The sequence below is a fragment of the Hetaerina americana genome, unplaced genomic scaffold (genome assembly GCF_022747635.1).
Source record: "Hetaerina americana unplaced genomic scaffold, ioHetAmer1.1.p SCAF_24, whole genome shotgun sequence".
Classification (NCBI taxonomy): domain Eukaryota; kingdom Metazoa; phylum Arthropoda; class Insecta; order Odonata; family Calopterygidae; genus Hetaerina; species Hetaerina americana.
This window is the reverse complement of record NW_027286808.1, coordinates 1,551,191-1,564,644: the sequence shown is the minus strand read 5'-3', so window position 1 is coordinate 1,564,644 and position 13,454 is coordinate 1,551,191. Positions and strand designations below refer to the sequence as shown.

At 37.5% G+C, this 13,454-nt stretch overlaps 1 protein-coding gene across 3 annotated transcripts in view; it reads left to right on the top strand.

Moving 5' to 3' along the window:
- LOC139689531 (uncharacterized) overlaps window positions 1-13,454 on the top strand; it is a 42,668-nt gene that overhangs the window by 10,743 nt on the left and 18,471 nt on the right. For all 3 annotated transcript variants that reach the window (XM_071586705.1, XM_071586704.1, XM_071586707.1), the window contains 4 exons: window positions 2,233-2,437; window positions 8,964-9,041; window positions 11,817-12,021; window positions 12,903-13,105. In XM_071586705.1, coding sequence (XP_071442806.1) covers window positions 2,233-2,437; window positions 8,964-9,041; window positions 11,817-12,021; window positions 12,903-13,105 — 691 coding nt within the window. The remainder of the gene's footprint in view (window positions 1-2,232; window positions 2,438-8,963; window positions 9,042-11,816; window positions 12,022-12,902; window positions 13,106-13,454) is intronic.

The following is a 13,454-nucleotide window of genomic DNA, read 5'->3' as shown; positions in this document are numbered from 1 at the left end:
TCCCGATTTTTGTGATGTTTATGGATTCACAGCAGCGCTGTGACATAGAGTCTTTGAAACCAGGTTTTATATCTCATTACACTGAAGATTAACATTAACCTCCAGTTAAGGCCAAAATTCAGTGTCACATCCCTAGTTAAGTTCAGTCCTGACTGTTAAAAGCTTAATTACTGAAGATGGCGTTACTATGGTCACAATGTTCACATTCGCTTATGAGAACTCTTTATTTTTTTATAAAACTGGATTTGTTGTTAATCTCCAGGTCAATGTTCACATGAACTAATGATTGGATATAAGGAGACATTATAAAACCAGGCCTGAAAGGTTAATTGTAATGTTTAAAGGAAAACAAACATCATTTGATGATTTTTCTTTCATAAATTTGTTTGAATGTTTCCTTCCACGTGGTCCATTACCAACCACCCCTCCAGACTGGGAAAAGATTCTTTTTTGCTTTTCCTTCAAGTTTCACCACACTGGGAGTATGAGGTACACTTTTTCAACTGCCTTACCCATCTTTGCTAATATATAATTGAGTACATATTGTATTAGTCCAAGGGTAGAGCATTGGGCTACTGACCGGAGAGCCCAGGTTCAAATCCCAGGCAAGCCTCTCTGGTGGGCACCCTCAGCTCCACCCAAGCTGTGTGATTTTTCGGGTACCAGATCTTCCTGGGAGACAATAAACAGCATAGGGAAAGGAACTGGCCCCCCTACCCTGATTGTGTGAATTTCATGTGCCATCGCACTTAGTGCTGGGTGAACTCTACCATCACCTACCAAACCGACCATTTCTGTATTTATAGTTTTATTGTATTCATCAGAATCATCATTACAAAACTTTCTCTTCTTTCACTTCTTTCAAAACACTTCCAAAATTTCACTCTTGTTTTAGATGCATGATGCCAATGAGTTATGTTCTTCTTCTGAATCGTTGATGTATTGTAATGAGAAGTTTTTCTTGTCATTACATACTCTTTTATCATCATCAGCCAATAGATCATGTGTATTTTCACTGCGCCTTCTCTCCTCTAAATATTTAGCTTGAGAATCATAAGGTAACAATTTAATTCTTCAACCGAGTTTATGCAGGAAAAAATATAGTCCTGGACTATAGTACTTACTTGATGGCATCATTTTGTTATTGCTATAATTAAAAATTGCTTCCAGTTTTCATTTGACAGCATTCCTATATCAATTTGGTTGTGGTATGACAACAAAATATAACGAGCTAATCTTTTAAATCCCCCAGTGGTAGAAGTAGAAAAGAAAGTAGAATTTATGGTACTACAAAATATGTAACAGGTACATCCATAAAACCCAAAATTTTTAGTGAGTTATTATCAAGGTCTCTATTGTATCAGCACAAATGTAGATATGTCAATAGATTGTTATATTATTTCTCATTTCACCATAATCACTCTGTGGGAAAGAACTTTTAATATTATTGATTAGCTTTGGTAATGTATACATATATTGTATTCCTGAGTCATAGCAAAAGTTCTCACTTCCATTCATCCCTGATTATTGAATTATAATGGGGCCCATATATATGCATGTGAGACTGAAAACAGGAGTTGTAAAGTTGCAAAGAATTTTTCTTGTGGATAGAAATTATTTTGGCATTTATTTTTAATTTTGGAGGAAAAATTCCATGATTCAGAGATTCATTAACGATTTGAGTTATTTTATTGCATCGCAGTGTAAGAAGGTTATTGCTTGGGAATATGTTGCTAATAATTGACCTTGGATCTCATTGCGACCAGGCAAGTAAGAGTCTCCATGGTTCAAGATGCATCATAATCCAAGGTCTTCCATTTGTTGTTGATTTGGGGACCTACGCAGGATTTTTTAATTGCTTACTAAAGCAGTAAAATAACATTTAAAACTGTGGTGGAATGAGTCTAACCTAATTTATAAATGGGACCTAATCTTGCATTTTTCACAGTCAGATTAAGATTTTTTTTCTTTTCCTAACATTGTTTTGGTTAATGTTCAAGGTTCTATACTCAATATTTTTGTCTCTCTACCAATATGAAGAACTTGATTAATACCAGATATTTCCCCTTCATATGTTAAGTTTACACACCTTTTTCCGTAACTTTTTGCATTCTGTCATTTTTTTCTTTCTGTGATCATTTAATTTTCTAGGGTATTATTAGCTTGAAAAATAGAAAGTTAATGCAAAATTCTCTAGAGTTTGAATCCAGAACTACAACCTTTTCCTTTTAGCAATCCAGGGGTCCTGATGGAAGCATGGTTCATTTAATGATTGCTGCTGATCCAATTGAATCTGCATCTAATGATTCGTCAATATCAAATTCAACGAGTTTTATGATGACTGACAGTGAGCCGTCAAGTGATAGAAGTTTAGCTCAGAAAGAAATAAAAATTAATTCTGATAGGAACATTCAACCTTCTGATGGTAATGCTGAGGGTAAGTGTTCACTTTATCCTTCTGTCAATATACTCATATGCTTTGGCTAAGACCAGCTTGTAAAATGTAGCCTATTCATTGTACTGTTTAAGAAATTTTTCTGACACTCAAATTTTATATTTGCATGCATTATCAGAGGACATAATTTCAATCTACATGCTAACTTTCATGATGTAACTTCATTACTTCATTTATATATATTTAAAATTGCTTTTTAGAGGAAGGTTAAACAATAATTCTACTTTTCAAATTGGAAGCCTGTAGGTTTAAAGTATAATAGAATAGCTTTTTTAGATTACTGCAATACGAGAAACTGAGGAAATAAATTTGAAAAACTGTAAGAGCAATTCCATCATTTTTTTATATTAGAAAGTGGTAGTATTTTTCATTTTGTTTAAAAAAACTGACAAAGTACCTGCCCACCAGTCTAAAATCCATAAATGTTGTGATTACATGTATAGTACCTTAATTAATGGCAATTCACCAAATGGCCATTTGTTTTAATGACATTCTAAAAGCACTTGGAATGTTCTTTTATGTGGTATTGTAAAAATTTGAACACGTTAAACCATTGGATAATGTACATCTCCCTCCCCGGACTACAACCTTGACGTGGTGGAAGGGCTTGTGCGTTCCGATGACCCCTAGAGCTGTACTGGCGGGAGTAATAAAAATTGCTCCTGGTAGGGTCACCCATGCCAGATAGGTCGAAGGTTAGGAGCCAGACGAAAGGTAGTCCACGCAGCGTCTGTTCCTCAGTGAGGCGGCTGCAATGGCGTCTGACCCCAGTGGGGCGGCCAGTAAGTGATGGTGTCACGTTAAAAACACTATTGAGGAAGGCAACGGGAAACCACCTCAATTATCATTCCCAAGAACAATGTGATGGACAATAGAGATATTTTGAGTCCTGGCAACCACGGGGCTCGGCCCAATCGGCCGTGTGTCGTGCCCGGCAGCGGGGGAGGCAAGGCTTCCGCGGTCGTCATCCCACGAAACCCTTGCAAGGGAAAACCAGCAGCAGCAGGACAGAAGACGCAGGAGAAGAAGACCAAATTAGTTAGAATAGGAACGTGGAATGTTAGGACAATGATGAGGACGGGGAAATTGGAGAATGTTAAGCGAGAGATGGAAAGGGGAAATATAGATATTTTAGGTCTATGCGAGGTGAGATGGAAAGATAGCGGGGATTACTGGAGTGATAAGTATAGAATAATATACAGCGGTGGGGACGAGAGCCAACGAGGGGTCGCCATAGTATTAAATGAAGAGGTAGGAAGAAGCGTAGTCAACATAGAGCAGGTAACGGATAGAATACTACTAGTGGAGATAAAAGCAGAACCGACGAACTTAGTTATTATCCAGGTATACATGCCACCGAGCAACCATAAGGAAGAAGAGGTCGATAGGATATACGATCAGTTAGAGGACATGATTGCATGTGTTCCTGCAGGGAAACATTTGATAGTGATGGGGGATTGGAATGCGACACTAGGCGAAGGAAGAGATGGTGATGAGGTGGGGGACTACGGTTTAGGCACGAGGAATGACCGCGGGGAGAAAGCAGTTGAGTTCTGCAGGAGACAGGGGTTAGTTATCACCAACACTTGGTTCAGACACCACAAAAGACGCAGGTATACATGGAAAATGCCAGGTGACTCGGGAAGATATCAGCTAGATTATATCCTGGTTAGACACAGGTTTAGGAACAGTGTGATAAATTCCCACAGCTTCCCGGGAGCGGATGCGGACTCAGACCACAATTTAGTTGTTATGAAATGTAGCGTACGTTTTAAAAAGATAAGGCAGGGGCGGCGAGTTAGAAAATGGAATGTAGAAGCATTAAATGGGTTGAAAAGAAAGGAATACAAACAGGCGGTAGAGAAAATCATGGAGGACGGTAAAGAGCTAAGTACTATTGAAGAAAAATGGGAATGTATCAAAAAAGGGTTGTCTAAAGCGGCAAAAGACACTATTGGAACCGTTAACGCTAAAAGGACTCGTAAACCATGGATCACGGATGAGATGATTACAAAAATGGATGAGCGGCGAAAATGGAAGAATATAAATACAGAATTAGGCAAAATGAAGTACAAAGAATTGAACAATAAATTGAGGCGGGCAACAAATAAAGCAAAGGAAGCATGGTGGAAGACGCAGTGCGAGAATATGGAAAGTCTGCAGAGGAAGGGGGAAATCGGTGCGCTTTACAGCATAGTTAAATCTTTATCGGGAAGTAAGAAAGGGAGATCAACGATAGCAGTTAGAGATAAGGCCGGTAAGGTAATAGTTGACGCAGGAAAGATCCAAGAGAGATGGAAGGAATATGTAGAAGACCTGTATAGTAAAGAGCTTAGACCAACAAAGTTAGACATTGAAAAGGAACATGACGTAGAGGAAGATAGCTTAGGTCCAGGCATACTAGACAATGAGATAGAAAGGGCATTAAGGGAGATGAAACTAAATAAGGCCGTGGGGGTAGAAAACATTCCCGTGGAACTTTTGAATTGCTTGGGAAAATGTGGGAGGAAGAGGCTATATGGGCTGATCCGTAGTATTTATGAGGAGGGAATCTGGCCGGAAGACTTTGTGAGATCAGTTTTAGTTCCTATTCCGAAAAAGGTAAAGGCCACGTCATGTGAGGACTATAGGACAATTAGTTTGATATCCCACGCAGCTAAGGTTGTTCTCAGGATCATAAACAAAAGGATAGAGAGTAGGGCAAATGATTACTTAGGGGATGATCAGTTTGGGTTTAGGAAGGGGAGAGGTACGCGTAATGCCATTGCAGTAATGAGATTATTAATCGAGAGGAATATAGAACACAACCAGGAGGTATTTGCCTGTTTCGTAGATTTCGAAAAAGCGTTTGATAGAGTAAATTGGGAAAAACTAATGAGTATATTGCAGAAAATAGGAATAGATTGGAGGGAAAGGAGGCTAATCCGCAACCTGTACATGTCTCAGACTGCTCAGGTGAGGGTGGGAAACGGGGAGTCAGGATGTGCAGTGTTAGGAAGGGGTGTAAGGCAGGGTTGCCCATTATCACCGTTGCTGTTCAACCTGTACGCAGAAGAAATGATCAAAGAGGCATGGGAAGAACTCGAGGTAGGAATGAAAGTGGGCGGGGAATTCGTAAAATCAGTTAGGTTTGCTGATGACCAAGCTTTAGTTTGTCAGTCAGCCAAGGGGCTGCAAGCATTGCTTAGTGAATTGGAAATTCAGTGCGACAGGTATGGGATGAGAATCAATATTAATAAAACAAAGGTTATGCGATTTTCTAGAAAGAAAAAGGCCAAGCTTAACATTAAAATAGGAGGGCAAAAGCTAGAGCAGGTAGAACAGTTTACGTATCTCGGTAGTGTTTTGGACCAACACGGTCAAAGTAGTAGGGACGTAAGGAGAAGAATTGCGCTAGGCAAAGAGGCTTTCACAAGGAGGAGGGAGTTGATGACAGGGAATTTGAGTAAGGATGTTAAGAAAAGACTCGTAAAAACTTTGATATGGAGCGTAGCTATGTACGGAGCGGAAACGTGGTCATTGAAGCAGGAGGATAGACGTAGATTGGAGGCTTTTGAAATGTGGGTGTGGAGAAGAATGGAGAAGGTGAAATGGACAGAGAAGAAAACAAATGAGGAAGTACTTGGTATGGTGGGCGAAGAGAGGGGTTTGTTGGGAGCAATCCTATGGAGGCAGGAAAAGTGGATGAAGGGGGTGTTGACCGGCAGTGGGATGTTGAAGACTGTGATAGAGGGTAGAATGTTGGGCAAAAGAGGAAAGGGAAGGAACAGGATAGGGTTGTTGGACGGGATGAAGGGAGGAAGGAAGTACTCAGAGATGAAGAGGGACCTGATATAGAGTAGGATGATTGATTTTGTGTTTTGTTAGGAGTAATAAAATATTTGTTTGGTAGTTGTGTCAGTCCAAAAACCTACCTTAACCGGTAGATTACTTTAAAAAAATGTACATCTCTAGTGATTTGTAATAATTCTGAATTTGGCACACCTCAGTAATGTTTTGGACAAATCACAGCATTGGCCATTCACTGCATAGATCACTGGTTTCTTGATATCAAAAACCTATTACTTTCACCATCACTAACCTCAACTTTCATTTATTTAACAAATGAGTCATACTTTTTAATTGCTGCATCAATCATACAAATGCAAAAAAACTACAAAAATGAATAAGTCAAAATCATAATGATAATATCACAGTAGAAAGGGGATGGGAGTTGTAGGCTTTCATTAAATCATTCCTTTTAACAGCATAATGTGCATTGTGGCAGTATGATCCCATCCATGCAAAGCAAAGTAGTAAGTCATCAGTCCTCTCATTCATTATTTTGGTAAACCCATCAAAGTCAATGGTAAATATGAGGGAGTACCCAAAAATAACGGGAATAGTGCTGCGGTTGATGGAGTTTATATAGTATGCATTCCTTCCGCTTGGTGAGAATTGTGCAAATTGTTCCTTGTTCTGCGTAGGCATTGTCGTCTGGGAAGGTTGTATTGAGTGACAATAATTCGTTTTGTAAAAGCTGTTCTGCTTGCTCGTCGTTTTTCATCTTGGCACATATTTATGTGATCAGCACACCGCTGTGAAATTTTGCCTCCTGATTGAGAAAAATGCTGCAGAAACTGTTGAGATGAAAACAGCTTATAAGGATTGTGCTATGGGAAAAACTCAAGTGTACCAATTGTTTTCTCATTTCAAAGAAGGTGAAAAGTCACTTGATGACAAACCTTGATCAGGACGTCCATCAATAACAATCAAGCCAGTGGAAAACTTCATTGTCGCCTTGCCCAAAAAGAGCTCAACAAGCAAAATCAAACCTCTAGATGATGCCCTTATATTTTTTTGATGTGGAAAGGATAGTGCATTCTGAATTCATCCCACCAGGGCAGACTGTTAATCAGGTTTTCTATTTGGGAGGTTTTAAAAAGAGTACATAACAGTCCGTGACAAAAAAGGCCCAACTTTTGGGAGTCAAAGGACTGGTGTTTCCACCATTATAATGTACCGGCTCATGCAGCCATTTCAATGTGTCAGTTTTTAGCCAAAAACAGCATGACTCCCATGCCCCATGCCCCTTACTCACCTGACCTCATTCTGTGCAATCTCTTCTTGTTTCCTCAAATGAAGAGGGACATGAAAGGACAAGGTTCTGATGGTGTTTAAGTGGTAAAGAAAAAGAAACAAGGCCGGAGCTGTCGTGCATAAAAACAGATGAGTTTTAAAACTGTTTACAGGAGTGGAATCACAGATTGGACAAATTCATTCAGTGTGATGGAGAGTACTTTGAAGTTGATAAGGTTGTTTTGTAAAAAAATTATATGCCTAGCTTAAAAAAAATAATTCCGGTTGTTTTTGGGTACCACCTTGTAGTTGCATTAACAAAGCAATATTAGAAACTTTTAACACTTTTACATATTTCATGCTTTTGTCTCATTTTTTCTCACCTTACATGCCCTTATGTCATGATGTTTGTCTTAAGGTGTACAGCTATGCATCTGAGAAAGATGGCATGAAGATATGCTTTGGAATGTGTGTGTGAAATGAGATTTCTTTAGTCAGCACCACCAAGAATAAATTCATTTATAGAATTGGAATCAGTTGCAAACTGTTATTATGTTCTGGAGAGATCTTGAAATACATGTATAAAAATTGTTGTATTTAGATGTTGTAATGTAGCAATCATTTTGTCATTAGAATAAGTACAACATGATCACTCTTTGATATAATTTCATTTGATAATACCCAAGGGCCCAGACCCCATTGTGGAGTGAAGTATGTCAGTTTTCCATTTGGAATTTATATCTTTAGAATCATGCACATGGCATGTTAGATTTTTTTGCTTTATGCATCAAATGCATTGTTGTTTTGAATAATGTTCATTATGTCTGGCATGGAAAATCACTGCTTCCCTTCCCATACCTTGCCAATCTGAATTACGTATGCCTTTGCTTTAGATCTTGGTAGGTACCCTGTAAAGTGTACCCCTCCCTATCAAGCATACTTTAGGTTTGTCACTGAATTATTTTATTTATTTTTCATCTATATCGTTCTATGACATAGTAAACACCAATAATATTAATAACAAACATTTTTACCCTAAATTACCAAAATTTCTTACTTATTAAATGTTATACTTTTTATTTATCAATCAGTATTCTTCATGGATTCCTGGGCTCTAATGTACATACCCACCAATTCAATGAATTGTGTAATTTAGATTAATTTTGATTCGTAAATTCAATTATAATTAAGGTTACCTTGTTTTGAAGTTTGCATTTCATATATGGTGACATGATAATCATAATGGGGCACTTATGAGATAATGAAATTTCATAGAAGAATATGAAATGAGTAATTGCCTGAGAATATAAAGAAACTTTGAAGAATATAAACAAAAAATAGATGAAGGGACTTGTTCTACAAAAGGAAGGGATGATATTAATGTATGATATGAGACTAGACGTCTTACATTAATGAAAATGAATGACTTTTATGAACTTTTATTTTACAGCTCTGGGGAAAAATGACAACAAGCAGTACAATTGTCATGATTGTAAATCCAGTTTCTCTTCAAAAGGAAATTTAATAGGTGGGAATGCATAAGTTACTTTAGTTCAGTACTTTTTTGTATAATTATTATGACACTTTTTTACCTTTAAGCTATATTATTATCTGTATTTAATGTATTGTTTAGGCATTCATTTGTTCTGATTTATTTGAAGTTTGTGCGCAAACTTTTTTGAGGGCTATGTGCAGCTTAGAGTACTTACATTCTAACTTGCATTTCAATCAAGTTTATGGTATGCTTCATTAAGGTATGGTTGTGGTATCAAATTTTAATCTTAAAGTATTAATGATTTTCATTGAAGGCAATCACCGGTAAAATAATGATCATTTGTGTTCAGCTAATATTTCTGAGTTGAATACATATAAGAAAATATCTTTCTGGGGAAGTTCATGATAGTGTACTCAGTGCAAATAATTTCATCATAACCAACTTCCTGCACAGAAATGCCAATCTTGAGAATATGACTTTTATAAGAGTAGTCTTACTCTTCTTGTAGCACAGTTTTTCATCTGAAGCAAGTTTTCATCAGTAGCAAGTTTTTCATCTGAAATGGTCTGAAGTGACTTACTTTGTAAAAAATATTTTGTCAGCTGTTGAACTATCCTTGTGATATCGTCCTAAAGTCATACCTTGCTGTTGACATTGTAAACCTGAAAATTTCTCTTTTAGTTGAAAAAATTAGTGAAAATTACCCTTAATCCAGTATATTTTAAATATTTATGTATGGCCTGCCATTCTTGTGACATAAGAACCTTAGGATAGTATCCATATAAGTGGGCCTTCTTGAGGTTTTGGTCCAGTTTGAGTCCTGAGTCACATTGGCTTGTTCCTAGGGTCATTGTCCATTTTGTTGACTTCATTAGTAGCGTGTGCCCTGACTTATCCTCCCATCATGGGAGACTAGCAGCTATCCCCAAGATTTTTCTTGTGAACAGGGCAAATGTTAAATCCCTTTACTTGCTCCATGAACCATAAGCCTCTCCCTCCTCCTGTCCCCGATTGAATGGAATGCTCCCAAGGGTGGCCGAGGTTGACTTTCCCCATTTCATCAGGAATCTCTGGCTAGTTGTCTCCATTGTAGGGGATTCCATGGAATGTGTAACATAGCTGATATCCTTTCTCCACAGGGCATTTGAGGGGAAAATTAGAATAGAAGAGCCAAGAGAAGAGTAATATAAACTTTCTGGAATGCAAGAAGGTATAATTAGACATATTGGTGGTATCCGCCTGATTTGAGACAGAAACAGTTACACACATTTTTATGGTAAAGGTATATTTTTAGCCCGAATTGAATGAGTTCAGAAATCGTTGTTTGAAATATGCATCTAGTTCATTGAACTTGCTCTTAAACATAATTTTTACTCTTCTGTCTTAGTAAAGTTAAATTAGGGACTACATGTTAAATAGGATTTGGCTGTTATGGATTTCATATTATGTATGATTACTGAAAAGCTACCAAGTCCTGACTAGTGCTTACTGTATATGCCCAAAGAAAAGCTGGATTTAAGCTGATCCCACAAAAGTCACTAAAATATTTTAGCAAGAAGTAATTTTTTGGATGCAACAATTTCAAAGTGTAAAAATCATTAGTCTTTACTGGGATTCAAACCCAGATCTCTCAGTGTCGGAGTGAGTATTATATATGTTAATAGAGAGATGTAAAAATAGTCAGCATCATTCATTTGCACTATCCTCTAGGAAAAGATTAAGGAGATAAATGCTTCAAAGGGAGTGATAAGAATATCAATGCTACAATTACGTATTCTCAAATGGTGTTGAAAGGTAGCTTCTTATATGGAAAAACGAAAAGTAATTGAAGGGGGACACTATTAACAAAAACTTCATTTGTGAGAAGCCATGTGTTATTTTTGCTGACCTCATTTAGGATACCAAGATCATCAATGATAAAGAAGTTTTAAGGGAAGCTGTGGCTCTCAGAGGCCCAAGAGAACTTCATCGACAACTTCAAGAAGCTCATAGATTATGAGGGTTACCTGACACAACAGGTGTTTAATTGTTATGAGACCGTTTTCTAAAAAGTGATTTGTGAAGAAAATGTTGAAGCATCGGTAAAAACAAATGTCTATAGACAGATTTTGTGTGATAAAGAATTGGAAATTATAAATAATAAACTGATTACCATAATCACAGTAATCACCCTCAAGGTCGGTTTGGTAGGCGATGGTGGAGTTCACCCAGTAGTAAGCTCGATGGCATGTGAAATTCACACAATAGGTTAGGGGGGCCAGTTCCTTTCCCTGTGCTGGTTATGGTTTCCCAGGAAGATCTGGTACCCGAAAAATCATACAGCTTGGGTGGAGCTGCAAGTGCCCCGAGAGGCTTGCCTGGGAACCGACCCAGGCACTCCGGTCAGCAGTCCAACCCTTTACCCCTAGAATACCATGTCCCACTGCCTCTCATTAATAAATACTAATATGCTACAACACTTACCAGATTTATTTCACTCTTAAGGTTTAGATTTTTACTCCATTATGCATATGCTTTTAATACCCCATTAAATTTATATCTTTTCTTCCTTCTTAACTTGTGTATTCTAATGAAAGATCTGGTGCTTTCCCGGTGTATGAGTTGGGTGAATTCTTCTCGGGTCTTCCACCGGGTCAATGTCTCCATAGCTGCCGACATTTCGATTCCCAACTCGGTCATCGAGAAGCCCTGATGACGATGACTGAGCCAGGAATCGAAACGTCGGCAGCTATGGAGACATTGACCCGGCGGAAGACCGGAGAGGAATTGTGTATTCTAACATTATGAAAAATTATTTCTTTCCCACAGTTCACATCCGTCGGCATACAGGAGAGAAACCATATGTTTGTGTTAATTGTGAGTCCCGCTTCAGTACTAAGGGGAACCTGAAGCGGCATGTGAAAGCACATATGGGAATCAAGCCATGGGAATGTACAACTTGTGGTGGGCGGTTTACTGAGAAGAAGTCTCTAAAAGTGCACATGCGAAGGCATACTGGGGAGAAGCCATACCAGTAAGCATTAGTAATTGCTTTCATTCCTTGTGACATGCCCTTCGTCAAAAGGGGTTGAAATCAGGGAATAATAATAAACATAATAATCATTTATTTGTCCAGCAATTTTTTAGTACGCACAAGTATAGGACACCTAGGGGGGGGGGGGAATATATATATATATATATATATATATATATATATATATATATATATATATATATATAATTTTATAACAAACCAATACATGTTGTCTGCTAAAAATATGAAAGAAGCATGATATGACTAAAATATTGCCTTAGAGAAGAGGTATAATCATATGTATAACCAGCTCTCTCTCATCGTACATGTATCTGAGACCTGCACTTATTCTGGTTGCAGCTGCTTTTGTGAACTCTGATAAAGAATAAAATATTCTAATTCCATTCACCATTCCTCATGTCTCTCACAAAATATTCTTGAAAAGCTGTTCATTAGTAAATATTTTTTCTTTTGGTGACCCCATGTGCCCCTTTATTACCAACTTCATTCCACCCCAGAATGAAAAAGATTTTTAAGAAACTACATTTTTAGAGTAAATTGTAAAAGGAAATAATTTCTAAACCGTATCTTCATCTCTTCTGGAAAAGGAACAAATAAAACTTAATTTAACCTACTAATGCAGTATGTTACAATTAGTTATTATTGAATGCTGTCACTCACTCTCATGATAAAAAAGAAAATTGTGTGATGAAAGTAATGTGCCAACTGCATCAGATTTATTTGCACGTACTACTCTTCCAATTATATTTTGTAAAAAATAAAAAGTAAATTGCTCTAATGTCATTATAAATTCCTTAATATGCAGATTTTTAATGGGTGTTAATGTCTTAGTATTATCAATAACATTATTTGTTTTAAAGGTGTAAAGTATGCTCAAAGAAGTTTTCTCAGAGTGGCATTCTGCAGTCACACATGGCTATGCATCTTAACCAAAAAGCACATTTGTGTGAGCTGTGTGGCAAATCGTTCCGCCAGAAATCTCAACTACGTTTGCATACTCAGCGTCACCAAGGTGTGCGCAAGTTTGATTGCCCCCACTGCCCTGCAAAGTTCCTAACCAAAGGTAAATGATAATAATAATTATTTTATTTTCCCAAGGATAGGTATACAATTACAGCATAGGACAAATCGTAAAAAATTCAAAGCATTTATGTGCAGAGAAGATAAATATATACACACAGACACACATATTCATATATATATATATATATAAACACAGATGTAGATTTTTAGAATATAGAGACACAAAGAAAGGACACTCACAATTTGTTATTTGACGTTTCGACAGCACGGCTGTCGTCTTCAGAATCACTGAAGACTCACAGACTTTAGAATCACATCGTTTCTGAAGGCGACAGCCGTGCTGTCGAAACGTCAAATAACAAATTGTGAGTGTCCTTTCTTTGTGTCTC